The 25382-nt window shown below is 42.5% G+C and overlaps 2 protein-coding genes across 2 annotated transcripts in view; one reads left to right on the forward strand and one right to left on the reverse strand.

Moving 5' to 3' along the window:
- ESR2 (estrogen receptor 2) overlaps positions 1–17391 on the forward strand; it is a 42830-nt gene extending 25439 nt beyond the window's left edge. Inside the window, exons 5-9 of the mRNA XM_054635068.2 lie at positions 2161–2460; positions 7814–7952; positions 10482–10615; positions 12837–13011; positions 14957–17391. Of these exons, the coding sequence (XP_054491043.1) occupies positions 2161–2460; positions 7814–7952; positions 10482–10615; positions 12837–13011; positions 14957–15146 (938 nt within the window). The 3' untranslated portion in view covers positions 15147–17391. The remainder of the gene's footprint in view (positions 1–2160; positions 2461–7813; positions 7953–10481; positions 10616–12836; positions 13012–14956) is intronic.
- A 4254-nt stretch (positions 17392–21645) lies between these two features.
- Positions 21646–25382, reverse strand: part of SYNE2 (spectrin repeat containing nuclear envelope protein 2) — a 158915-nt gene continuing 155178 nt past the window's right edge. Inside the window, exons 113-117 of the mRNA XM_077180797.1 lie at positions 24983–25111; positions 24315–24503; positions 23631–23720; positions 23377–23423; positions 21646–22743 (exon numbers count right to left, since the gene is read on the reverse strand). Of these exons, the coding sequence (XP_077036912.1) occupies positions 22518–22743; positions 23377–23423; positions 23631–23720; positions 24315–24503; positions 24983–25111 (681 nt within the window). The 3' untranslated portion in view covers positions 21646–22517. The remainder of the gene's footprint in view (positions 22744–23376; positions 23424–23630; positions 23721–24314; positions 24504–24982; positions 25112–25382) is intronic.

Here is a 25382-nt window from a genome sequence, read left to right on the forward strand (position 1 = left end):
TAAGATAATGTCTCATGCTCTGTCTGTCTCTGCTGGCATGTTATCTTCCCTCAGTTGCTATTCATCTGCTCTGGCAGCTTCTAGCAGGTTGTCATTTGGCTAAACATTTGGTTCTACAAATTATTTATTTCCTTCAATCCATTATTTGTGCAAATTTCCTGTCTGCACTCAGCCCATTTCATCATACCCACATCCCTTTCAAAGTTGCAAACCCATCCTTTCTCCAAATGGTGCAGGCCTTAGGCTGGACCAGCTCCAAATGGCCTGTCCCACTTGGATGGCTCTGGGCCTGAGGTCTGCTCATCAAACCAGCTTTGTCTGTTGGGCTTCTCCAATCTCTTGGATTTCCAGGGAAAGAATGTTCTCCAATACTGAGAACTTCTTTAATGAGGACTTCTTTAACTTTCTCCTTGGTTTACTGAACAGGCAGCCAGTGAGAGCCATAGACAACTGAAGGTCCACACCCAAAAAGTCCTGGAAGACTCAGTTGGTCCTTATTCAGTCAGGTTGTTCCTGAGTGGCCTTTGCATCCACCCCTCCCACAGAGTGACCCAGGTGCTGTTTGGCAGCTGCTGAAGGTGTGACAGGACTATGGCCTGAAAGCCACCTCCACCTGAGGCTCCTCTGCCAATCAGCCTGAGTCTGCATTCACCCAGCATCTTATTTAGCAAGACAAAGCCTTGTCAACAGCATCTGAAATTAATTTTTTTGTGCTCCCACTTGCCCTTATTTTTAATTTGGCTTATGTTTGGACTTCTTTGCTAGCTGAAGCAGAACTATAGCTGAGTATTTTATTAATATTATGGTTTTGGAGAAGCTCTTAGACTCTTTCCCTGGAAGCTATGCAAAAACAGGTAACAGTGATGCTACTAATAACATTGACCAAGAATTGGACAATGTTTAGATTTGTCAGAACAAACAATTAATTAAATCTGGGAATGCAGAAGACTGCTCTTTGCAACAGAAATAGCCTTCTGCAGAGAGAGCTCCACACAGGGTGTTTGCTCTTAGTTGTAGATATTTGAATTCCCCTTGGAGAAATTCCTGCTGGCTTTTTGGGGCATGGAGAGAAAATGGGTTGAATCTTGGGAATCCCTGGCTGAACATCCAGCTAACTCTGAGGCCCAGCTGTGCTTGCTCCTGAGGCATTTAATCTGTAACCTGGCCCAGACTTTCAAGTTTTTTATTGCTCCAGATTATATATATAGCAAAATTTAAAATCAGCTATCTTTATTTGCCTTAAAGATCTGATTTATATCTTTTTGATGTCAATGGGAGTTTTCCACTGGACTTTTAAACTGAACTAACTGAGGTTCAAAACCAAACATTTTTAAACTTTATTTTTGTTTAGCAGAATAAATAAAACCCCTCAGCTGAAGTCAGCGGGGACAAGGTTAAGTCCATGCTGAATGTCCTAGAAACTTAATGTTCAATATTACAACAGCCAATATTAATGGGTTTTCCTACTTCTCCCCAAACATTTGTGTTGGGGCCCAGGACAGTCCTCTGGCTGCCCCAGGTGATTGGAGACCTTGGCACAGAGCCAAAACCACCTGTGCCTTTGATTTTAGCCCATGGAAACAATTACCAACTTTGTGTGAAGATTTACAAGCCGCAAGAGTTTGACTAGAATGATAGTGAACTTGTCACAGGGTGAAAAAGTAGAATTTTGGGGTTTTAGAATGGAGGTTCAGGAGGCAAGATGGAAGAATCTGGGCCTGTCCTGTCCTTCTTCTTCTTCTTCTTGTCCTCCATCTTCTGCTGTGATGGTGACACTTTTTGATTGGTTTAGACTACAGACAGACTGTCTAACATAGGTGATAAGTATTGGAAAATTATTGGTAAATAAAGTACATGTAGTTCTTAGTATAAAAAGCTAACACCACCCCCAGGGCAGGCATTGTGCCACAACCCAACCTGCTGGACAGACATCAGCAGGTCAGAGAAAGAATGTAATAGGTAAGAAAAAATAAACAATCCTGAAAAGCAGAACCAACGAATCTCAACTTCTTCTTCAGTTGCGGGGCTGGGAAAAAAGAGACTTTCTAACACCTCGGGGGTCATCTCAACCACAGAAACCCGAGCCATTTGGTTTTACACAAGGGAGGAAAATTCTGTGGGGAAAAACTCTCCAATGCAACCGTGTGGTTCTCGTGGCAGGCTCAAGGAGAGAACGCTGCGGGTACCGGATCCTGCGGAGCCACCGCAGCGCCGAGGAGCGCGCGCATTGCCTGGGCAGGGCCAGGAGATACAACGAGGCGGCCACGCGGGTGAAGGAGATCCTGCTGAGCGCCCTCAGCCCCGAGCAGTTCGTGCTGACCCTGCTGGAGGCAGAGCCGCCCCACGTGCTGGTCAGCCGGCCCAGCAAACCCTTCACCGAGGCCTCCATGATGATGTCCCTGACCAAGCTGGCAGACAAAGAGCTGGTGCACATGATCGGCTGGGCCAAGAAGATTCCTGGTGAGGAATTCAGGTTTGGTTTGGTTTTGGCCAATGGTTGGTTTTGGCCAATGGTTGGGTTTGGTTTTGGCCAATGGTTGGGTTTGGTTTTGGCCAATGGTTGGGTTTGGTTTTGGCCAATGGTTGGGTTTGGTTTTGGCCAATGGTTGGGTTTGGCCATTGGTTGGGTTTGGCCAATGGTTGGGTTTGGTTTTGGCCAATGGTTGGGTTTGGTTTTGGTCAATGGTTGGGTTTGGTTTTGGTCAATGGTTGGGTTTGGTTTTGGTCAATGGTTTTACCCAGCAATGTGTCCTTCTCTGCTCTGACGTGACAGAGCAGCACAGTATGTGTGTGGTATATGTGAAAAACGCCAGTCACTTGTTTTTTGAATTTTAAAAGTTTAATAGTAATAAAATTGCTATAAAAGTAGTAATATAATTAGGGTAACAAAAATTTGGACAATTAGGATTTAGGACAATAGGACACAATAAGAACAAAGAGTTACGGATGGTCTAAGTACCTTTTTCTGGGCAAAATAAGCCCAAAACATGACACCCATTAACAGAGGATTAACCCTTAAAAAAAATAGCCTGTTGCATATTCATACACCTCATACATGATGCATAAATCCTATTCACACAAAGGATTCTTTCTGGTCAGTGTCAGCTTCTTCCTCTGAATCCTAACAGCGTCATCATGGCTGAGCAAGGCGGGAAGAAGTTCATTTCTTCTAAAAATGGGGTAATAAATTCTCTTTCTCTGAAAGATGCAGGTGTCCTGTGGCTGCTATCTCGGTGCAAGTGCTTTCTTTAGAAAAAAAGTATCCTACATAGCATAGTTTCTCTTTTAACCTTATGTTATAATCTAAAACTATATTTAACAGACTACTTAAAAAAATTAATACAGCATAATTTTCTAACATAACACATCTAATATTCATTTTAATATTTGTAAAAAGCCAATCCTATAATACACATTTTTCACAGTATAGAAGTCAAGTTTTCTATCCTGCTAAGTAATGGAGAGTTTATTGCTCTCAGTAATTAACCTGGATGTTTTTTAATTTGGATACAATATAACCCATAACTTGCTGTCTGTTCTTACTCAAATACTTGTTCATTTTGCTACAAAGCAGAGGTGGTGCTGCATTTAATTTCTACCTCAGCTATAAATACCTGATTAAGCTGATTTAGAAGGTTCATGTAGCACTAAATTCTTTCCTTGAGTCCTGATAGAAGGTTTCTAGTAGTTGGTGAGAACTGAAAGGTGTCCAGGTCCTGGGTGTCTGCAATCGATTCATTTGACAGAGCTGCTACAGAAAAGCATCAGTGGAGCTCAGTATTGATTTCAGATTTATCATGTGCACTCCTTCAAAACAAAAATCAGTAAGGGTTCTTTTGGCTGCTGGCAACACCCAGAGCATGCACTGCAGTACAACTACCTGTGTCAGTGCCTGGAATGTCTCAAATGTCTCCATGGCATCATGGCAATGAACCATTCTCACAAACCAGAAATGGTGAGCATTTGCAGTTCCTTCTGCATGAAGCACCCATGACTAAAACAGGCAGAATAAAAACTAAAAGTGAGCTGAAAGCATGGAATATTGGTGGATTCACAGCAGTATGGGGCTTGATCCTGAGCTTCAGATAGAGTGCACTGCTGGGGGCCAGCACTCCATGGACCCTCTCCTGGATTTTGTGCTGTGCTGGTGTTTGCCCTGACCTTGTCGTGGTGTGCACTGTAAAGAGATGCTGCTGCTGGAGAACACTCATGGAAAACATGACAGGAGACCTTGTCTCCAGAAACACAGTGTGTGCACAGTGCAGGAAGCAAACTTGGAGGAGAATGTCTCATTTAACCCTTAAATTAGGAATTCAGCCATCAGGGAAGCGCATCCTCTTTCAGGTCTAGGTGGAGTGGCTGATGTGCTTCCAGCTCCAGCTGCTGAGCACATCTCCCAGGGCAGAGCACAGTCAGACAGTGTTGGAGGGTCCAGTGTGATGGTTTTGGGGTGTGCAGGTTCCAGGCCAGATGCTGAGCTGCTGGGGAGGAGATGTTTGCACCCCAGAGCATCTCAAACCATGCTGGACGTCTGCAAAGTGATGATAGTTTTGCTGTCAGTGTGGGATGTTTAAAAACTGAGAGCCTGAGACCTTTAGACTTACATTTTGTGGCTTCAGGAACTCCAAAAATAACTGTGAAGTAAATAGCCATAAGGGGTTAAATGGTATCTATTGTTATAATTTCTTGTCTAATCATAAAAAATGTGGTTAAAAGGTGCCATTTCAGAGGACTCCACTTAGTTATGTTTATCTGGTAGGAAGCGAATTGTGAAGAAAAGCCAGTTTTAGAAAATGAGCTCATTTTAATCAATATTTCAGCGGGGAAAAAAACCCCAGCCCAACTTTTTCCATTTTCTGATTATAAATAATTTCTATTTTTTTACTCTGAGACTTTTTTTTTTTTTAAAACAAACCCAAACCTTCACCCAGTTCAGATTAATTCTCTTTCTTTTTTACAAGATCAGTTTCCCAACTAACCTCAATTTTGGCACAGGTCACTTTTAGTTTATTTTCAACATATGTCAGAAATAAAAACTTTTTCTTGTCAGTAAGAGAACTGTGTGAAGAAAACCCATTGAAGCAATCAAACTCCTTCACAACAGTTCTTGGGAATGCCAACACTTTGTTGTCTCTATTTTTTCTGATCACTCCTGTTACAGAGAACAGAAATAAAGAGCATTTTAGAGCAATGCCAAAAATAGATGGGATATTTAATATGCACCCAATTATAAGTGACACTGCTGTATCACATGGCAGTTGGACCATTAACTTCAATGTGGACTGATTTTTTGTTTTTCATTAAAAAACTGTGATGACTGAAGCTCAGGACATGGAATTTTATTTTTCAAAAACTCTTGCCTGAAGGTAATCATGCCCATCCCTGCCTAGTTCCTACAGGTAATGTCTTAGGAAAAAATAGAGAGCTCTTGACTAATGGCCCAGTGAGCAGTAATTTTTCTTTCTGAAAAGCTGAATATTTGCTTTTATGTACTCAGGTTAGAAGCCATTTTCATCTCAGAGTTATTATTGGATATTATTTTGACACTCACTGGAGGTGAAAAAAAAAGTCCTTATTTTATTAACAGTAACTTTTTGCATAAATAGGAGAAAAAGCATGTTGGTATTTTGTGGGTTTTTCATGTTTAATATTTAATGACAGTCTTTAGTTGCGAATTTTACTCTGTGGCTGTATTTTAGTTCTGGACTTTCAGCCTAATGGAGAATATTTTTTTGTTCCTCAGTCAAATAGAAGCTGACATCTGGATTTTTTTCCTTCTGAATTCTAAGTATTTTAATTCTCAGTTGTCAGGCAGCAGAACACTGCTTCTATAATTGCCTTTTGCTTTGCTGACCTAGTCTGACAGAGTTTACATGGTTCATTGCTGAACCTCTATTGCAAATCAATAAGATGTTGGCACAATATCGAAATTTGGATTCATGATGCAGCCCAGTGTGCTGCTGACCAGAGCAGTGTGTCTTTTCCTAGTTTTTACACATCCAGCACAAGTTTTTCTTTCTTCTCTGTCTTAGCAATATAGAATTAAATTATAGAGCCCACAATCTAAAGGATGTGTAATACAACCAGAGAAAAATTATTAGTTTAAGGTAGTCTGGAGGAAATTAGATGGGGCTCCTGAGGCTGCAGTGAAAGCTGTGGTGGATGTTTGCTGTCCTGCACCTCTGGAGCATGAGATTGTTAGGAAAAAGAGAATTAGAGTCTTTCTAACAGCTGTGCTCAGTGGCCACAGCTCCTACTGCTGCCACTGATAATGTGAATTTAGCAGATGACATCTGTGATAAATCTGGATCTTCAGGAACCTGGAGATTGAACCCTGGGACTTGGTCTGACATCACTCCACTGAGAGAGTTTTTAAACCTGATAATTCCTTGTTTGTGCTAGAGAAATCAGTCCATGGCAGTGTAAATGTTTATTTAAATATACTCTGCAATGTCTTTGGGCTGTTGTTTCCCAGGAAACTGGCACTGTCAGTTTCTGTACTGCTTCACACTTCCGTGAATATTTTCATAAAAGCAGTTTTAAATGATGAGTGTGTGTGGCAGATGATCTCTTGTTGGCTGTGTGTTCTGTAGTAAATTCTGTGACAGTGGAACCCAGGAGGGAAGGTACCACTCCTGTTTATCCTTCCTTTAAAACCAGAGGCAAGGCTGCCCCAGCTTTGAAAAGCAGCACTTCCAGTGATGATAAAAGTGAGCTTTGCCCAGTTCATGTCAGCTCCTGGCTGTCACTGACTGTCCTCCAGCTGAGTCGTGTAATAGGATTAAAATGCATGAAGAATTTGTATAAATTACTGACAGAGAGATTCTTTGGCAGCCCAAATGTCCTCTGTGTGTTTTAACAACCAGGAAGAACATCAGGAAATCAGTCTGCCATGGCCAGACTGTGCCTGGATTTGTCACCAAGCAGTGTCAGAGATGGCAGCTCATCTGAAAGTGGAGCACCTTTGCCAAGAAGCTCAGCTTTGAAAAGTGTGGCCTGATCTTGTTTTTGATCACTGAGCAGCTCTTCATCATATCTGTGTTTTCCTCCTTGACTGAACAGTCTGTTTTCCCACCCATGTTTTCATAATTTACACTTCTGATCTTTTGGTTTGGAGTGTATGAATTTTATTTCTCCTATTTCTTTCTTTTGACTTGTAGGCATTATTTTTTCCCCAGCCTTTTTTTTTTTTTTTTAGGGGAAGAGAAAAGGTGGGCAGTGACTGTCTCTGCCTTTTGGCTGTGCTGCAGTGTTATCTGAGGCCTTGCTAAAAGTTCTGGAGAGAAATGAATCATAGAATCATGGAATGAGTGGGGTTGGAAGGGACCTCAAAGATCACCTTGTTCCAACCCCCTGACATGGGCAGGGGCACCTTCCCCTATCCCAGGCTGCTCAGAGCCCCATCCCCATCCCTGGCCTGAACACTGCCAGGGATGGGGCAGCCACAGCTGCTCTGGGCAGCCTGTGCCAGGGCCTCAGCACCCTCACAATATTTCTTCTAACATCTCTCCTCTTTTAGGACAAGAACATAAAGCAGGTGACTCTGCAGTCATTTGAGTTTCACCAGCTGTATGGGACTAATTGCACTAAAACACCACTCAGCTTTATTCCAAATATTTTGTAGATGATGATGATTGCAAATATTTTGGTTCCTATTTGAAGTGGCAGCCTGCCACTTTGGATGTCAGTGCTCCCTTATCTTCACAACCCATGGTTCTTTCTGGCTTTTTTTGTTTCTCATATACTCATTTTTCTTTATTAAAACAGAGCATTTAACAAGTTTATTTATTTTATGCAATTTGCATCACTTTAGGCTTCATTGATCTCAGCCTCTATGACCAAGTGAGGCTCTTGGAGAGCTGCTGGATGGAAGTTCTGATGATTGGTTTGATGTGGAGATCCATCGACCATCCTGGGAAACTGATTTTTGCACCAGACCTTGTATTAGACAGGTGAGAGGAATAAATTTCTTAAGAACTCTTCATATGAGTGTGGTTGAAGGTGGGTAAGAGGATTAAACATGGCAGCTGTTATTAATACTGCATCTAACAATATCATTTACTTGTTCTTGTAACAATCATGTCCTAAGGTTCCACATCCTTACAGGGCTTAAGGAATGCTAAGCTGTAAAAGCATTGTTGAACTTGCAAATTCTTGAACTCCTCTAGAACTGAGTGTAAAGTTTCTCTTCACATTTTTCTTCTTTCATTTTTTCCCCATTTTTGGTGGTTTTGTTTCCTTTGTTCCAGGTCTCTAGTTGCTGAAACTGGTGGTACAGCAACACAAAGCACTACATTGTCCATTTGTCCCTACATCCCTCATTAAAAAGAAGATACAGTGTCAGGCAGTATTTTAATTATTTTAAATAGGTTTCCTGCCTGTTTTGTTCCTGCCACTACAGCAGACTTCATAGTTAGCTATTAATAGTGAACATTTGGAGCACTAGCTGAGAGGGATTTAAAGACCCCTGGCTTGCTGTTGAATACTAAGAATATTTTTTCAAGGTACAGCAGGATGTTTTCAAGTTTAAAGATTGTTTCTCCATAGCATCATGTACCAGGAAGGAAGAATATGGATTAGTAAGGATATTTTTTTTTTTACAGAACCTTAGAAGGATTTGACCTGTGCTTCACATTGATAAAAAGTTAGGGAAGCAATCTACTCTCTTGGGTAGTTTTAAAATATCTTTTCAACCTAGGAAAATTTGGATTTGCACAAGTTCTGTGAATTGCAATCAATAATTATCATTGTAGATACAGATAGATAAAATTGGCTTATTAAAAAAATTATTTTATAAAACAGAGGAAATAAATATTATTTGCTCATATAAAATTCAATGCAAGGACATGCTGCACTGTTCAGTGCAATGACCAGAAATTGATGAAAATGTACAATACATTTAATTGCTCAAGAGTTTTGAGAATATTTGATGCATTTCTTCATTTCCTCAAGACATGGCAGAGTGGGAGCTTACAAGTGTCTGGGCATGCTGTAATTTTATTCAGGACATCCTTATATGAACCTGCTCTGTAATTTCACTGTTTTTATCTTAGCTGAACTTAGAATCCCAGAATGGTTTGGGTTGGAGGGGACCTTGATAATCATCTCATTCCACCCCCTGCCATGGGCAGAGATATCTTCCAGCAGAGCAGCTTGCTCAGAGCCCCATCCAACCTGAGCCTTCCCAGGGATGGGGCAGCCACAGCTGCTCTGGGCAGCATCCTCACAGTGGGGAATTCCCTCCTGATCTCTAATCTAAACCTGCTCTCTTTCCTTTTGAAACCCTTCCCTCTTGTCCAAAGCCCCTCTCCAGCTCTCTTGCAGCCCTTTTAGGCACTGGAAGGGGCTCTGAGGCCTCCCTGGAGCCTTCAGATACATTTCATACGTTATCATTGCAGACAATACTTCTCTGAAACCTCTGTCCTTGTTTTGAATCTGGCAGCTGCCTGTCCTTCTCTAAAACTTAATATTCTTTACTATGAGGAACACAGGAAACTGGGCAATAAAAAATCCTTTTTTCAGGCAGAACCTGCTGCCCTAGGTGGTGTTACCTGCATGTTCCTGCCTCCAGCCTGAAGGCTCAGCACCTTTCCTTGGGATCCAGTAAATTTCTTTTATTCTCCTGCACTGCTGTGCTTAAATCTGTCTTGTCTTAAAAATGTTACAGAGAAAAATCTCCTGTTACAAAGACGTTAAGGAGCCTCCTTTTGAATACTGTTGTTGTAGAGCTTAATCCCTTTTTTAGTCCAGTACATACAAAACAAAACTAACAAAAAAACTGGGACAGCAACTTCAGTAGCCTGAGATTTGCCACTGCTGAATTTTAAACAAATAGGAATTTCTTGTTTGGGGTGTTTTTCAGATCTGAAAATAGGACCACTGCTCATGTCCAAGATGGGGAAAGTTGCATTCTGTAAACACTTGCAAATATAAAAGTATCCAAACCACAAAACCACCAAAACCTCAAATACTTTTCAGTACCTTCCCAGAAAATAGTGTCAGGAGATAGGGACAAGAGTTGTTTTATTCTTTAAAAATGTCTTGCTGTTCCAAGAAACTTATTTTAGGAACTCTTCCTTTTTTACCAGGTCCTGAGGCCTCTGTTAAGTACACACATTATATTATTGTGGGTAACTCCTTATGAAACAAATCTGGAAAATTATTCAAGGTGGTCTTGTGCCCTGCTCTACAGGATTTCAGACTGATTATCCAGAATTATACAGGCTGAGAGGATACAGAAATATGATCACACTTATGGCCAATCCTGCTTGCACTTTAATGAGAAAATCAGTTTCTTATAAATGCTGACCTTTCACACCAGTGGAATTTTCAATTCAGATTTCATGACAGAACCTTTTAAATTCTCCCAAAGATGAGATAAGATGGGCCTTCTGCAGCCTCCTTCATGCTTTGACTTTTATCTGTCTGAGCCAGTTCCTTAATTCTACTTTGTTGCCAACGTGTTGAATGTGTTTCCATAGGGATGAGGGGAAATGTGTGGAGGGAATTTTGGAGATCTTTGATATGCTCCTGGCCATGACCTCGAGGTTCCGAGAGCTGAAGCTGCAGCACAAGGAGTATCTGTGTGTCAAGGCAATGATTCTCCTCAATTCCAGTGAGTATGGGCCTGGCTCTAATGCTCACCAAAACTGCACCTTGCATTTTGAGGGGGGCTGGGAAATCAGATCAAAAAACCCAAAATATCAAACGATAAAAAACTGTTGGAAGAGAATAATAGGGAAGGGTTTGTCTCTGATAGATTGTGAAGATTTTTGCTCAGGAAACTTCTAAGCTGTATAATTTTCTGTATTTAGGGGCTATGTCCTATTCTGCATGAAAGACCCCAAGTTCTGATTGTTTCTCACAAGGTGGGGCTCATGGCTCAGGCTGTGGATCTGTCCTTTTGGATGGGAAATTTTGCTCCTATCTCTGTGGATCCCTATCATGTGTGAAGTTGCTATACAGTCCTACAAATCTATCCTTTATTCTAGTACTACTAGTTACTCAACTGAGTGATGATTATTGGGGTTTAAAGTTCTTATTTAATGGTATGGAGTTGGTTAGAAATGATTGGAAGCACTCAGCAGTTCTGCAGCATGAGTTTCAGGACAGGAGCTTTGCTTTGCAGCCTCTCACACTAGGTGTGGTTTTGCTCGTTTAGGATAGACTGCAGTAAAAATTATTTTTTTCCCCAGAACATTTCATAGTCAATATTGACCAAAAAAACCCCAACAAACCCCACACAAAATAGCAGCTAAGCTATTTACATCTAGTGCTTTCAGCAAGAAGCTGCTGCATAATTCTTAGTCCAGTACTGAAGGGGAACAGTCCAGCTGCAATCCCACTTGTCTGCCCACTTGTTTGAGTTGGGGTGTTGATCTGCTGGAGGGTAGGAAGGCTCTGCAGAGGGATCTGAGCAGGCTGGATTGATGGGTCAGGACCAACAGCTCGAGGACCAAGTGCTGGGTCCTGCACTTTGGCCACAGAATCCTCCTGCAGTGACCACAGGCTGGGGGAACAGTGGTTGGAAAGCCATGATGATGATGATGATGAGAGGAAATGGCTTCAAGCTGCAGCAGGAATGGTTTAGGTTGGATGTTAGGAACAATTTCTTCACCAAAGGGGTGGTCAGGCGTTGGAACAGGCTGCCCAGGCAAGTGGTGGAGTCACCATCCTTGGAGGGATTTAAAAGCTGTGGAAATGTGGCACTTGGGGATGTGGTTTAGTGATGGCCTTGGTAGTGCTGGGTCAAAGGCTGGACTTGACCTTAAAGGTTTTTCCAGCCTAGATGGTTCTATGGTTCTGTGGATACCACTATTTCAATAGACAATAAAAGTTGTTCTTTTTTTCCCTAAAATACCCACCGAAAAAAAAGAAAAAACAAAACAAAAAACGCCAAAACCAACCAAAAACCCCCAACCAAACTCCACATTCATCAGCCTTATTTCCTTCAAAGTTCATGTCTCAAAAGATCAAAAGATCTGTCCATTCTCTTCTTCTACTCTCCTTTCTTCAATTTGCCCCTAATTTTCAAGCTGTTCTGGAGCTCTGTCCTTCCGTAGGTATCTCTGGAGGGACTGTTGGACTGTTGAGATTTTTTCTTTTCCTTGTCCCAGGTCTATGCTGCTTTATCAACAATGTTATTGTGTGTTCCTAGATCATCTTAGTGATGATTTCTTTTCTTCCTTATCCATATTCCCAAACCTCTTCCTTTCCTTTCCTTTTCTTCTTCTTTTTTTTTTTAATTTTATTTTAGTGGGTTTTTTGTTGTTGCTGTTTTGTTTGGATTTTGTCTTTTTTTTTTCTTTTTTTGTTTTGTTTTGGTTTTGCTGACTTTCAAGGTTTCTCACTGCAGACATTTGCTGCTATTGTCACACCCTTAGTGATCTGTAGGGAGACCATGACCAGCTCCTCACTCTGAGCAGTGTCACTGACATGTTCTCCTTCCTCCCTATTACATACCCAGGGAAAAAGGGGTTTTTTTTCGACAAGAAGGGATTAGAACGAGCATAACATTATAGTTCATAATAATACAAAAAACAAGGTACAGGGGAAAAAAACCCTGGAGAATGGAGAGCACTTCATGACCTGACTGGAGGCTCTATGTGCAGCCAGTCCAAGGAGGATTTGGAAGAACTTCTCACTTTGCAAATGATGGGGCCATCAAATTCAAGCTTGATGTGGCATAGAGAGCATCATTTGTACAGTCTTGAGGGGGGTGTCAGGGCATGTATCTTCTCCAATTTTGTTGAAATATTACATATTAAAAAAAACTACAGTCGCAGCTTTTTTTCTTCCTCACTAGCAGCAAATATTTCTTCCTCTTCTGTGGTTAGGCATGTTCCCCTTGTCAGCAGAGGAGCCTGAAAGCAACAGGAAGCTGCACCACCTGCTCAACGTGGTCACAGAGGCTTTGGTGTGGGTTATTGCCAAGAGTGGCATCCCCTCACAGCAGCAGACCACTCGCCTGGCCAATCTGCTGATGCTCCTCTCCCACGTCAGGCACGCCAGGTACATTTGCAGAGCCTGTGTAACACTTGTGCTATGTCTCTGTTGGTTCATTGCAGCAAAAAAAGGTGGCTGGAACTCCAGAGCACTCCTGAGGGAATCCTGGTGCTGCTCTGCACCTCTGTCACTGTCAGGCTTTCCTTCCCAGCACAACAAAGCAGGCAGTAAACTCAAGTGCTTGCTGGCACTCAAGGATGTGATGATATGAAAATGCTGTCTTAACCTTATTACATCAAATTATTCATTATGTGTCTGTCTGAAATGTTTAATGATAACACAAATTGAGCCTTTTAGATGTCCCTCCATCCAGCTGTCAAAACTCTTCCATTCAAAATGAAAATATTTTTCAAAACTGTTCTGCAGTGTGGGCTTTGGTAGAGCAAAGGGGATTTTGGAGACCAAGTTTTTCCCACACCAAACTTGTTGTCTTTTACATGGAGCCACAGAGTTGTACCAAATGGCTCATGCTACAGCAGTGTCAGGCTCCTGTTTTTGACATGGGAAATGGCTCCAGTTCCTGGACCTCCTTGAGAGGTCCATCTCTGCTTGTGGTACAGCAGACTGACATGAGAATCCCACAAAGAGAGGTTTTGATTTTCCACCTGTCCTTTTAAATTATTACCCAGAGGCCAGCTATTGACTAATCTGTCCCATGGCTTGACTTTGGACTCTGTGTCCAGGGGAGATATCCTGGGACCAGGCTGGAGCACACAAAGCAGAGCTGGGCACATCTGCAGGGACACTGAAAAGGGGATGGCCACCTTTGCTATAAATTTCCTGGGAGAGCAAAGGGCAGCAGCAGGGACGTGATGGTGCTGACAGACAGCTTTTAGCATTCAGTTTGTGGACTGGGGGTGAGTTTGAGAGCTGACCTTGCAAAAGCCTGAGCTGAATCTGTCTCATGGCTCTGATCTCTGCCATCACCTGGATTGTGCTCTGTGATGTGACTCCACATCACAGCTTTGCAGAAGCTGTTCTGGCATTCTGTGAAGAAACATCACAAATCTCTGTGAAATTTTTACATTTTCTCGTTAAGCCAAGATCCTTTATGCTGTGTGTCCCTCAGCCAAAGTCTGGAGGCTGCTGTTGTGTCCAGTCTCCTTTAGGTTGCTTGGTGCTGGTCAATCAATTAGACTTTGTTCTGGAAATAATTGAGAGCTGGGTGTGGGAGAAGGGCTGCAGTTTCTTCTTGCCCATTAACATGTAACTCTTGAGCTGTAGCAGAACCTTGTTAATCTGGGAGCATTGCCCCCTCCCAGCCCAACTCACCAGCTCAGCTTGTGCTGCTAGTTCCACTGGGGTAGATTTGGTGTTGAGCAAGCACCCTTAGATCTCAAGCCCAAACCCCTGAGTGCATCTGGAGTATAAATATATGTGGCTACAATGGCAATAGATATTTTTAGTCCAAACCATGATACAGCACTGACTGTTCAAACTAGCAAGGTGTCATTGTATGTTACTGCATAACAGGCGGATTATTTTAAAGTCTGCAGCCACTGCAAGATCCTCTCACTGGACATGCAGAGAGTAAACAAAGTGCTTGAAATTAGCTGTGTAATTAGGGCTTCCTACTCAGTCAGGTTGGAGAGGTGGGTAGTCTTTAGTAAACTGCATGTAGTAAATCCCCTTTTTGCATAAAGTTTCAGTATGGGGCCTTTACAGCATCCAAGATGTTTACCTTTCATTTCAATAGTGTTGATACATCTGAATTATTTCCTGAAAGGGTTTGTATGGTGTAAAAACCTGCCTCTCTAAATAGTAGAACATTCAGCCTTAAAGTATTGGGATGTTGTTACTGTTGGTAATGGTGAGTGATCTCAGGGACCACAGCGGCTAAATCCTCTTAAATCCAAATTAAAAAAGGGACTCTCTTGAAACCATGAGTGTGTTTTTCTTCTCTGCACTGTTGGAACCAGACTGCTGAGTTATTTTCTGTTCTCCTGCACAGTAACAAGGGAATGGAGCATCTCCTGAGCATGAAGTGTAAAAACGTGGTGCCAGTGTATGACCTGCTGCTGGAGATGTTGAATGCTCACACCCTCCGAGGGCAGAGGAAGTCCCTGGACACACACCCTGAGTTTGTCCCACTGGAGCAAATGGAGCCTGGAGACGGCCTGAGGAATGGGGCACCCCAGTAATTGTGCAAGGCCTGGAAATGTGAGGCTTTTTCAGAGCTCTGGGGGAAAACAGAGCTGCTGTGCTGGGGCTGCAGAAGTGTGACCTGGCGTGGGTCCTCATCCCTTCTGGATTTGCACATCGGTGTCTCGGGAGAGGCCGCGGGCGCTCACCTCTGTCTGTGTTTCTGACATTGCAACAGCTGCACTGCTGTAGTGCCTTTTCTGGGACTCTGCAAAAGCACCTTATGAAATCAAGCCTCAGAACAGCACTGTGGGACAGGGGATTGCTGCCTCTCCTCCTCAGAGGCAGAACTGAGAGGGAGAGGTAAAGGGACAGGTCTGAGAAGCCTGGAGAGAGCGCGTTGGTCTCTGTCTCCCAGAGCAAGACTTTTAAGAACTGACTGAACAATGTCCTCTTTCAGCACGGGATGGTGTGAAATGTAGGACAGCATCATTTGGGACAGATGTTTACCTTTGTGTGCTGGTCCCTGGGGAATGCCTGCTCTGCAGCTGATCTAGATAAAGTGCCGAGATACAGACAGCTAAGGGAGCTTATTCTCAAATATGCAATGGCTGCAAGAGCCTTCATCTGAAGGTCATTTGAAATAGCTTCTAGGGTCAGTTCAGAGCCTTTGCAGAAAGTTTAAATTGATCTTAAGTTTGTATTTTGTGAGCCTGTTCTTAACACTCACATTGTTATCTGCTTATAATTCTTCAGTGCTTTAAGCAACGACCAAATCGTCTGAATATCTCAGTCAATGCTGACCTTTGAAATGTGTTTTGTCTGTGAGTTTATCCTGTTGTTTTATATATTTATTAATGATGTTAAATCTATTCTAATAGTTAGGTACAAGAAGTTGCTCTGTGAATATTAACTGTTTGTATTTGTATTTGATCTGCTGATCAGGCCTTGTGAAACCAGCTAGGAAAAAAAATAATCTTCCCACCCCTTTGACTGGTGTGTGGAATTACGTCCTGCCCACCCAAAACCTCTTGCAGGGGGTGAGGCGCTGGATGGGAACATGGATGGGGATCTGTTTTTGTCTGCTGCCCTGAGGTTTGCTGCTTGCTTGCTCTCAGCATGCATGGCACCTTGTGCTGTGGTCTTCATATCTTTATAGGAGCCCTCAAAGAGCGAGGATGGGGATAATGGTAAACGTAAAGACAACGTAAAGATGGGGATAATGAAAAGCACTGCTTTGCTTTGCAGGTATGATGACTTGTTTGAATTACACTGAAGATGTAGTGGTTTAGACTTCCTTTTTGTGCTGATTTCTGCATGTGTTTAAGCTGCACTGAGTAAAAAAAAAAAAAAAAAGAAAAACAAAAATCTGATTAAATGGCCTGGCTGATGACCTCAGAGATCAGCAGGGTGGCATCATTCATTCTGGTAACTGTCTCTACTTGGAAACATTTAAATATAGCACATGCATGTTCTGGGCATTATGGTGAAATGAATTGGGATTCACACCAAAAGTCTATTTTGAGCCCCTAAGTCTTTTGCATTAGGGACTTTGATTAGTATGTCATTTGCATATTTTGAATATTAGTCAAACCATTAATCTTGGTGGTTTTTTAAAGCCAAGGACAGTATTTTTATAGGAGGTTTTCAGTGAGTTACACATCTATTGTCTGTTTTGATCTTGTACTAACTATACCAGATGCTGCTGCTGATCTAAATTTTTACTCTCTGCCTTTTTATTGTTTTTAAGAAACTGTAATATAGCTGTGTCCTTCTAAAGATGTGTAATATTTGCAATGAAAAAAAGGAAAAAAATGTGAGTACAGTCTGGAATTTACTGGTACTTTCATTTTGAGAGATGTTTTGCTGTGAAACAAACCTGTCTCAGTATTTCTTGGGCTTGATTGTGTTCTGGCCTCATTGTCTGTTGTGTTGCTCTTTCTCTGATTTTCCTTATCCTGTGCAATCTTTTGGTTTAATACAGTTTTTCAAAGAAATGTTTAAGTGATTTGTTTGTCTTGCTTTAAAAGTGCTAAATTTGTGTACAATCTTGGAACAAACCTTTTGAAGAGAAAATGGGAAAGACTGGGTATAAATCATGAAATTATCTTCTAGATGGAAATTTGCTGTGGATTGACTCTGTAAAAGGGATGTGCTGCAGTTTTGTGCTATGTGGTGGTGTTCATCTATGTTGCTATTAGTACAGTGCAAATAGGAAAATGATGTGATTTTAACCTACTTTTTGTCTTGTTGAACATGATTTTATTAAAAGTTACTAACGATGTTTTAAAATGGGTGAAAGTCCTCAGCTGTGGAGTCTGGATTAATGGAGCTGTGTTCATACTGGGCTGAGCACAGGGAGGTGTGTGGCAGTGACTGGAGGAGATGCTGGGTTTGTCCTGGGTCTGGATCCCCCAGACAGCCTCAGGTGCTGCATTCCTGGTGTGGACATCCCTGTCCCTGCCAGCCTGGAGCAGAGCTGTCCCACAGGGCTTCCCTTGGGATGCTGGGGCTGTTCCAGTCTCACTGGGGATCAGGGGAGTCCTCAGGACCTGCAGGGGCTCTGAGGAGGGGCTGTTTCACTGCTTTCCTTCCCTGCTGGCTGCTTCTGCTTGGAGAGATGGTGCTGCAGTTCTGGGATGTTCACAGAGTGAGCAAACCTGGCTCGGGCAAGAGGGACAATTGTCATGAGTTTAAAAAAAAAAAAAAAGGAAAGAAAAAAGGAAGGAAGGTCAAACTTTTTACCAGCACACACGAGGAAAACATGCTGAGCTTCCCCTCTCAAGTCTGGAACTGGAAGCAGATGGTAAAACAATCTTGGCTGTTTATCTTTTTTTTAAAGAAATGTGGTATCAGATGGGTGAAATGCTTTGTCTCCAGGAATATGAGACCTTTTCCACACCTCTGTCTTCCTTCAAATTACCCATTTTTAGTGCTGTAATGTTTCCAGTCAGAGAGGAGAGTGGGGGGGAAAGATATGTAGATGTGCTGAAACATTCTCACTTGAGATAGTGCCCAACAGGATAAGTGCTCCTATAAAATAGCAAGCTAAGACAGGTTAGCAAGCTAAACATTTGAAGATCTTTTTTAAAATAAATATGGATATTTCCATAGTTATGTTAATTCCTTGCTGACTAAATGATAGATCTATACAGGGATCATCATGGTGAAAGGAGAGCATCCTTTTAGGTGTTTTAAGTGCTGGAATTTTTAATTTTACTCTTGATGAGCTGGGGAGTATGAAAGATATTTGTTGTATTTGCATCATTACATGGTTTAGCAGAGCCTAAGTTGAGACCCAGAAGTTGCCTGTTGATCCTGTTTGAGCTGTCACCAGTGATCTTCCTCTTCTGGGGTAAGAATTTTTGTCTTGTTTGGACTGTTATCAGAGAATCATGGAATGGTTTGGGTTAGCAGGGCCCATCTTCCCTGGCACGGGCAGGGACACTTTCCACCAGACCTGGTTGCTCAGAGCTCCATCCAACCTGGCCTTGAAGATTTCCAGGAAAGGAGCATCCAAACTTCTTTGGATGATCTGTTTCACTGTCTCAACACCCTCACAGTGTCCTGTTACTCCATGCCCTTGTCAGAGCTCCCTCTCCAGCTCTCTTGTAGCCCCTTAGGTACTGGAAGCTGCTCCAAGTCTCCCCTCCCTGCAAGGATTTCTGCAGAGCCTGGCCAGGTGTCTCCATTCCACCCCCCTTAGGAGGTTCTGGCTGCAGACTGTGGGTGTGGGGACTCACTGTGGAATGGTTCTGAACAATCCAACCATGTTCCAGCCAGGGAGTAGCACCTGCCCTTAACCCTCCAATTTCTGTACTGTTGGGATGCAAACAAAACTTCTCAGCTTCCTCTAAGTTTACCCCAGGCCCTCTTTTCACACTTTCCTAAAGTCAGACCTAGAAGCCATGGAAACAGCTTGGCTATCATCACCATCCCTCTCAGAAAAAATGGTTTGTATTACTTAGGTCCTGTGAGATAATGGCTCAGCAAAGCAGGTAAGAGGTGATCTGTTGTGCTGATCCAGGGCCCAAACCAATTCTAAAGAGATTGCTGCAAATGGGAGCATGAAAAGCAAGTGCTACAATGTGGAACATAAGTATTATTTACATTAAATTTTCACAGTATTTTACTACTAAAGTGAAAGTGTGATGTGTTAAATGGCACTTTCATAGCTAAGGCTTAGTTTAATTTATGATCTGTGTATTATTTAACTCGAGTTTCACATTTAAGGGTCACCTACACTCCTCATGTATTGTTGAGTGTTAGCAATTTTGATTTAAGTGCACACAAAAGAGACTGCTTTGCTACAAAAAATGCCAACATCTGCTGCTACTGCCTCAACAGACAAAACCTTCTTCACTCATCAGAGTGTCACAGAGGAGCTGGCATAGCCATTACCAGTGCTTACTCCACATCTCCTATGCCTGTTTTCCACAAAAGGTTTTGTTCCCACTCCTGTTATTTTAGTTTCAACATTTCACTCTGCGAGTTTGTAATGGAAACAGGTTCCTGACTGAAAGTGGTGCCTTTTACAGCACTTGATGTATGTTATGGTAATGTGAAAATAACCCCACCACACCCCAGCCACCCCCTTCCCCCAGCTGCCTCCTGTGAATTGATGGCATTTGTCTGCTGCTGTGTTTCATTGTTGTGGATTGGTGCAGCTGACTAAACAGGCATCATGCAATGTAAATATATTGCTTTTTGTTCATTTCCCTCCTGCAGCTGAGCTCAGCCTGGTCTCATGAGCACCTAATGTGTGTGCTCAGTGACTGAGGGACACCTTCCACCATTCCAGGGTGCTCCAAGCCCCATCCAACCTGTCCTTGAACATTCCCAGGGATGGAGCAGCCACAGCTTCTCTGCACAACTCATCCCAGCACCTCACCACCCTGACAGCACTGAATTTCTTCCCAACACCTAATCTAAAGCTGTCCTTTGTCAGTTTAGAGCCACCACTCTAGCCTTCCATAGATCCCCTTGTAAGGAGCCCACCTGCAGCTCTCTATAGGGCCCCTTTAGGTACCAGGAGTTGCTCCAGAGTCTCCCTGGAGCCTTCTCATTGCTGCTGACTCTGCTGGAGCAGGGTGGGTATAGCTGAGAACAGACCAAGGCCTCATCTCACTGCCAAAAAATAAAACTTCAGCTCAAAACTAGTTTTGGCTTGGTTTGATTTCTCAATGCATGTGCACAACCATAATGGGTTGCTCTCACTACTGCATCTGTTCTCTCTTTAAAATATTTTTTTATTCTTCCCTGGACACTAACAACCCAGTCCTAAAAGAGATGATGACACAAAGAAATTGTTGGGGATATAAAATGACTTGTTTAAAGCAGACTTCAGTGCCAGCCTACAGTGCAGTGATTATAATCAATTGGAAATAAAACTATTTAAAATAGGTGTGGAAGAAAAAAGACTTAAGCTATTTCCCAGACATTGTTTTTTAGTGACATTTTGAGATAATTTCTTGAAAGCTCCTCTTTTTATATATTACATGAGCTCAACAATTTGATATAACTGTTCATAATGAAAGGAAATTGTAGGCTATGAAATTTTCCTTAGACCTTTTAACATTGTTCAATTTTTTCCCCTGCATAGGTTCTTTAATGGAAGAAGAACTGAATATCACGTCAGCAACTGCCTATTACTTCTTGGCAGAAAGGTCTGCATGGGCATTTGTGACAACCTGGCAATGAAATAATGGTTGGAGTTGGCTCACTTCTACAGAGAAAGAAACTTAAATGAGCTCCATCCTAAAGTAATTGCTTTGGAAATATCAAATAATGATTGCAGAGGGAGAGAGGACAGTGTGTGTGGCTGTGTGCAGTGAGGGGTGAGGGGGATCCATCTCTGGGTACAGCCCAAGTGTGAGAGCACAAGGCTGGCACCTCAACACAGCCTTAGGAGTTTAGTTTAATGTCCTGGAACTAAACCACAGTGGGTTTGCCACCGTGGCTGGGAAAAAGCTGCTGGTTTGGCCATTCTCTGAACATGAGGACAAAGCAGTTTGCTTTGTAAAGCCACCTGCCACAAGCTGGGGAATCAGCAACCACCAGTGGTGACAAGTGTAGAAAGGGTGGGAGAACTCTCACAGGCTAATCAGAGACTTTATTTTCAATGGGTAAGCACTGCAGAAAGTGGCTAATTCCTGGCTCATTTTCACTGCCACACACAAAAAGCTGCTGACCAAAGCCCTTACTACTGCACTGAGCTCTCCCCCCCAGGCATTTCCCCACTCCAGCACTCCCACTATAGAGAGTCAGTTCCAGAGTGGGAAATAGTTCAGCATTTCAAACTAGTAATAAGCATGAATTGGTTCAACTTTGTGTTCTTCCTCCAGGAAAGCAGTTCCAAAGGGAAGGATGTGTGCCATGGAACACAGGTCCCACTGCTGGATTTGTGATCTCTTGCTCTGACAAGCAAGGGAGTGGTTGTGCTTCTTCCAGCACCACTCCTTTAGCAGGCAAAGAAATTGACTCTTGCAGGAGTGGAAGGGGCAGCACAGCTGGATAATGAAGCTGGTCCCCCCCACTAGACACACCCACAGTTCTGCAGACATTGGCAAAATTTTAATGACAGTACTCAAACTGTACAACAGAGGGGCAGTGGCAATGCTGACTGTACACAGTGTTTCTCCAGCCACTGCCCACACCCCAGTTTAATTTTAAAAACAAAGCTTATAAAAATGCACAATTCTCTCCCAAGGTACTGTACACTATTCAGCAGGTTAAAAACTGAAAAAAAACTTTCATTAAAAAAGTAATTGCACTATTTGTATACATCAGGGATAGTCTACATAATCATGTTCATCTAGAAAATATGTGCATTATAAACCATTTCCATGCAATGCAGCAATTCCTTATTTCAAAGGTGGTATAAAAAGACAACACAGCAGTCCTAACTACTAGAACACTTTATGTCAAACAAAACAAATGTGCATCATGATATTGAACATGTTAGATGAATAAAATACAACAACAAAGATCCAAAAATACGCAATTTTTTTGCTTCCACCAAGTGACTACAGTACCAAAAGATACAAGTAATGTGAAGTGTGTGTGCAGAAATCATATTAAATGAAGTCCCTCTTCACCTGCTTGTTTGTCATGCTCACCCAAGACAGACTGCTATGTTTAAGATTACTGTGATGTCGTTTCTGCATCTAAGAACTCAGTATCCAAACACCTTGCAAGCTTAAGAGCACTGCCCCTATAAAATAGTGTATCTATTGCATCAAAGTATAAAGTGTGCTGCTTACAGTTTAAAAAAAAAAATCTATAGAAAAAGTTTTGTTTCCCGTACAAAAACGCTGAAATTCTGTCAAGATATACATTTTGAGATGTGAAACTCACTGCTTGATTGATGCTAGAGCAGCATGGGAGAAAGAAGCACCACCCAGGAGTGTTCAGTGAGAGTGCAGGCTGTCCTAGGTCGGGGGGGGCCCGTTGGTGTAGCGCAGCATGGGGTAGAAGGAGCGGGCGAAGTTGTTGGCCTGGGTGCAGCTGTAGTCTTCCTCAGAGGAGGGGATCATGCAAGCCAGGAGCAAAAGCAGCAGGAAAAACAACTGCAGAGGTAAAGCTGCCCTCAGCACTCGGTAGAAGAAAGAGGGAGAGCGAGGGGTTGCCTGCACAGGTTCTGGATGGCTTTCGCTCCTGAAAAGGAGAAACACAGAACAACAGGCACTTCAGGGTTTGAGTTAAACCAGTTGTTTTTAGCCTATTTTCAGGAAACAAACTTAACTTGCACTTTAAAAACAAATTTTACAAACAAACTTGAACTTAATTTTTCCCAGGAGGCAAAGAGACCATTCCAAATAGGTGTTGAAGCACATTATTCACACTGATGAGGTTCCTCTCTGCCCTAGCATTACTGAGATCTACCCTTTGAACAGACCCCATTGGACTGGGGGTTAAGTTCTCCCTCTGTCCTTCATGGTCTGTTTGTACCAAGTGGCTCTCAGGGCCAAGTTTCTTTTTCCAGGCACGCTGGTGGAATTAAAGGAGGATTTAAACCTAAAATATCCCCCACTTGGCAGAAAAAAAATATTCTCTCAAGCCAGGGTTGCACATCACTGCAGAGGTCCTGGAGCAGGAGTGCTGAAGGAAACCATTCCCTAAGGAGCAGCCCAGAGCTGGTAGGTAGAGGGGACTCTACAGGTAAGGCAGAAATCACCTCCACTCATGTGTCAACCTACAAGGAACAGCTGCCTAGGTTTCTGCTGTTACGTAGCTCATCTCTGCCATATTCACTATTTTTCAAGAGATCAGGCATATATAAAATATTACCTTGTGCTGCTGCCATTCCTGCCATCAGCTGTTCTCCTGAGGGCCATCTGTTGAGAGAAATAGCTTTTAGTAGCCAGGTTTCAGAAACTACAAGGAATTTCTCTGAAAAGACAGCTGTAGACTTTAATGGTCTGATTGTAAATACTGTAATAAGGTAGATGGACCTAAAAGGTAAAATGATTATACTTGAGGAACTTCTACACTAAGTATGTCAAAATACACTATATGCAAAATATTAGAAAAAAAGTACTTGCCTTCTTCACAGCAGGGCTGGGTTTCTCTTCTTCTGGATTATAAACTCCTGAGTCCAAGTCATCTGGAACTAGCAGGAATGTTTTGGTATCCTGAAAGATAACACCACCTTTCACTGCCTCTGTAGGTGCACAGCCCACTGCCCCCTCACAGGAGAATAACCAGTCCCCCAGAATGAAGAAATTTACAGTGCCCAGCATGAAGGAATTGCAATGGAATAGGTGCATACAGGAATATGCATACAGAATGGGTGCATACAGGAATATCTCTGACAGGCCACAGGATAAGCAACCCATTGCTAAGATCTTCAACTCCCACATGTTCATTACACACTCCTAGCCTGATACCTGGTTTGGATCACCCAAATTCAGGTTGGAAGGGACTTCAGGAAGTTCATCTAGTCCAACCTCCTGCCAAAGGACCTGGCCAAAAGCCTTACTCAGAGCTTTATGCTCTCTGCTCTTCAAGCCCCTCGAGGACAGAGGCAGCACAACCCCTCTATTCTAATACTGTACTAGCCTTGGGGTGCTGAAATTGTTCCTACAGCCAGAACTGCTCTTTTTTCAGCTTATCAAGGTGGAAGTATTTAAGCTTTAAGTCAGTTTTTTATAAATACCTTCACTCTTAATATGCTATTTCTTTTCAGTAAGGAAGAGACACAAACAAATATTTAAATTCCAACTCACCAGATTCCCTTGGATTGTTTTTAAGTCATGAGAGACTTGTTCAATCAGCTGTTTCAGTTTTGTTCCAATTACATGGACCTTCTCCTCCTCTTCAATGTAATCACCATCTGATTTCAGCAGCAGGTAAGCAGTGAGCTCTTGGAGAGAGTTCACATTAAGCTGTTGCTCCAGCAGCTCTTTCTCCAGTTGCTGAGAAAAAACAAAAAACAGCACAAAAGACTGTTACCCCCAACTTTATGGATGTTCTCCCAAAAGGAGGAACTCTGGAAGGCTTTAAAGAACAACACAACCTGCCTGAGAACCAACAAGGCACAAGAATGGTTATTACAGCTACATGGGAAATGAAGTTCTCTTGAAGAGACTGGTTGTACCTGTTTGAAATAACATTTAAAAATAGTTCTAGCAGCAGGTAATTCATATAGAGAAGACATTACATTTTGGAAATTGGAAGTCTTGCTCCAGCATAAAGACTACTTATAAGTAACTTTATTATGATGTGTAATTATGGAGAAGTGCCTTGTAGATGCAGTATCTTGGTCCATTTCAAAAACCACCCACATGCCTGAGTACAGCAGGTCTGAGGACAGGCTGCAGACACTGTGAGACATAAACATTCTGCTCTTCAGTGTGTGCTGACAGTGAGGTGCTGCAGTTAAGACTACACTCACCATCAGCTCCTTCTGGCATTCCAGTGTTGTATTGAGATCAGCATTGGGATCTGTGATTTGTGCTTCATTCCTCCTGCTTTCAGCACTTGCTAACCACAAGATTAGCTTTTGGCTCTGGTCATGGAAATCCTAGAGAAACAAAAAGATTGGCCCATAAGAGGAAAAACACCTTTGTAGTGCCTTCACCTACAAACAAATTCACAATTAGTGAGGGTACAGAAACTTTGTTAAAGTATTCCACCTACGTAGATAAAGGGCATTATCCATTTCAAAGATATTTTTACCAAACCATTTCAATCCATCAGAGGCAACTTTATCTTGAAACAAAGCGCCTTGAACTGTGAGTGACCATTCCACTGATGTGCAGGAATTACCCCTCTGCCCTCTCCTCAACAGAATC

The sequence above is a fragment of the Agelaius phoeniceus genome, chromosome 6, assembly GCF_051311805.1.
Source record: "Agelaius phoeniceus isolate bAgePho1 chromosome 6, bAgePho1.hap1, whole genome shotgun sequence".
In the NCBI taxonomy this organism is placed as follows: Eukaryota; Metazoa; Chordata; class Aves; order Passeriformes; family Icteridae; genus Agelaius; species Agelaius phoeniceus.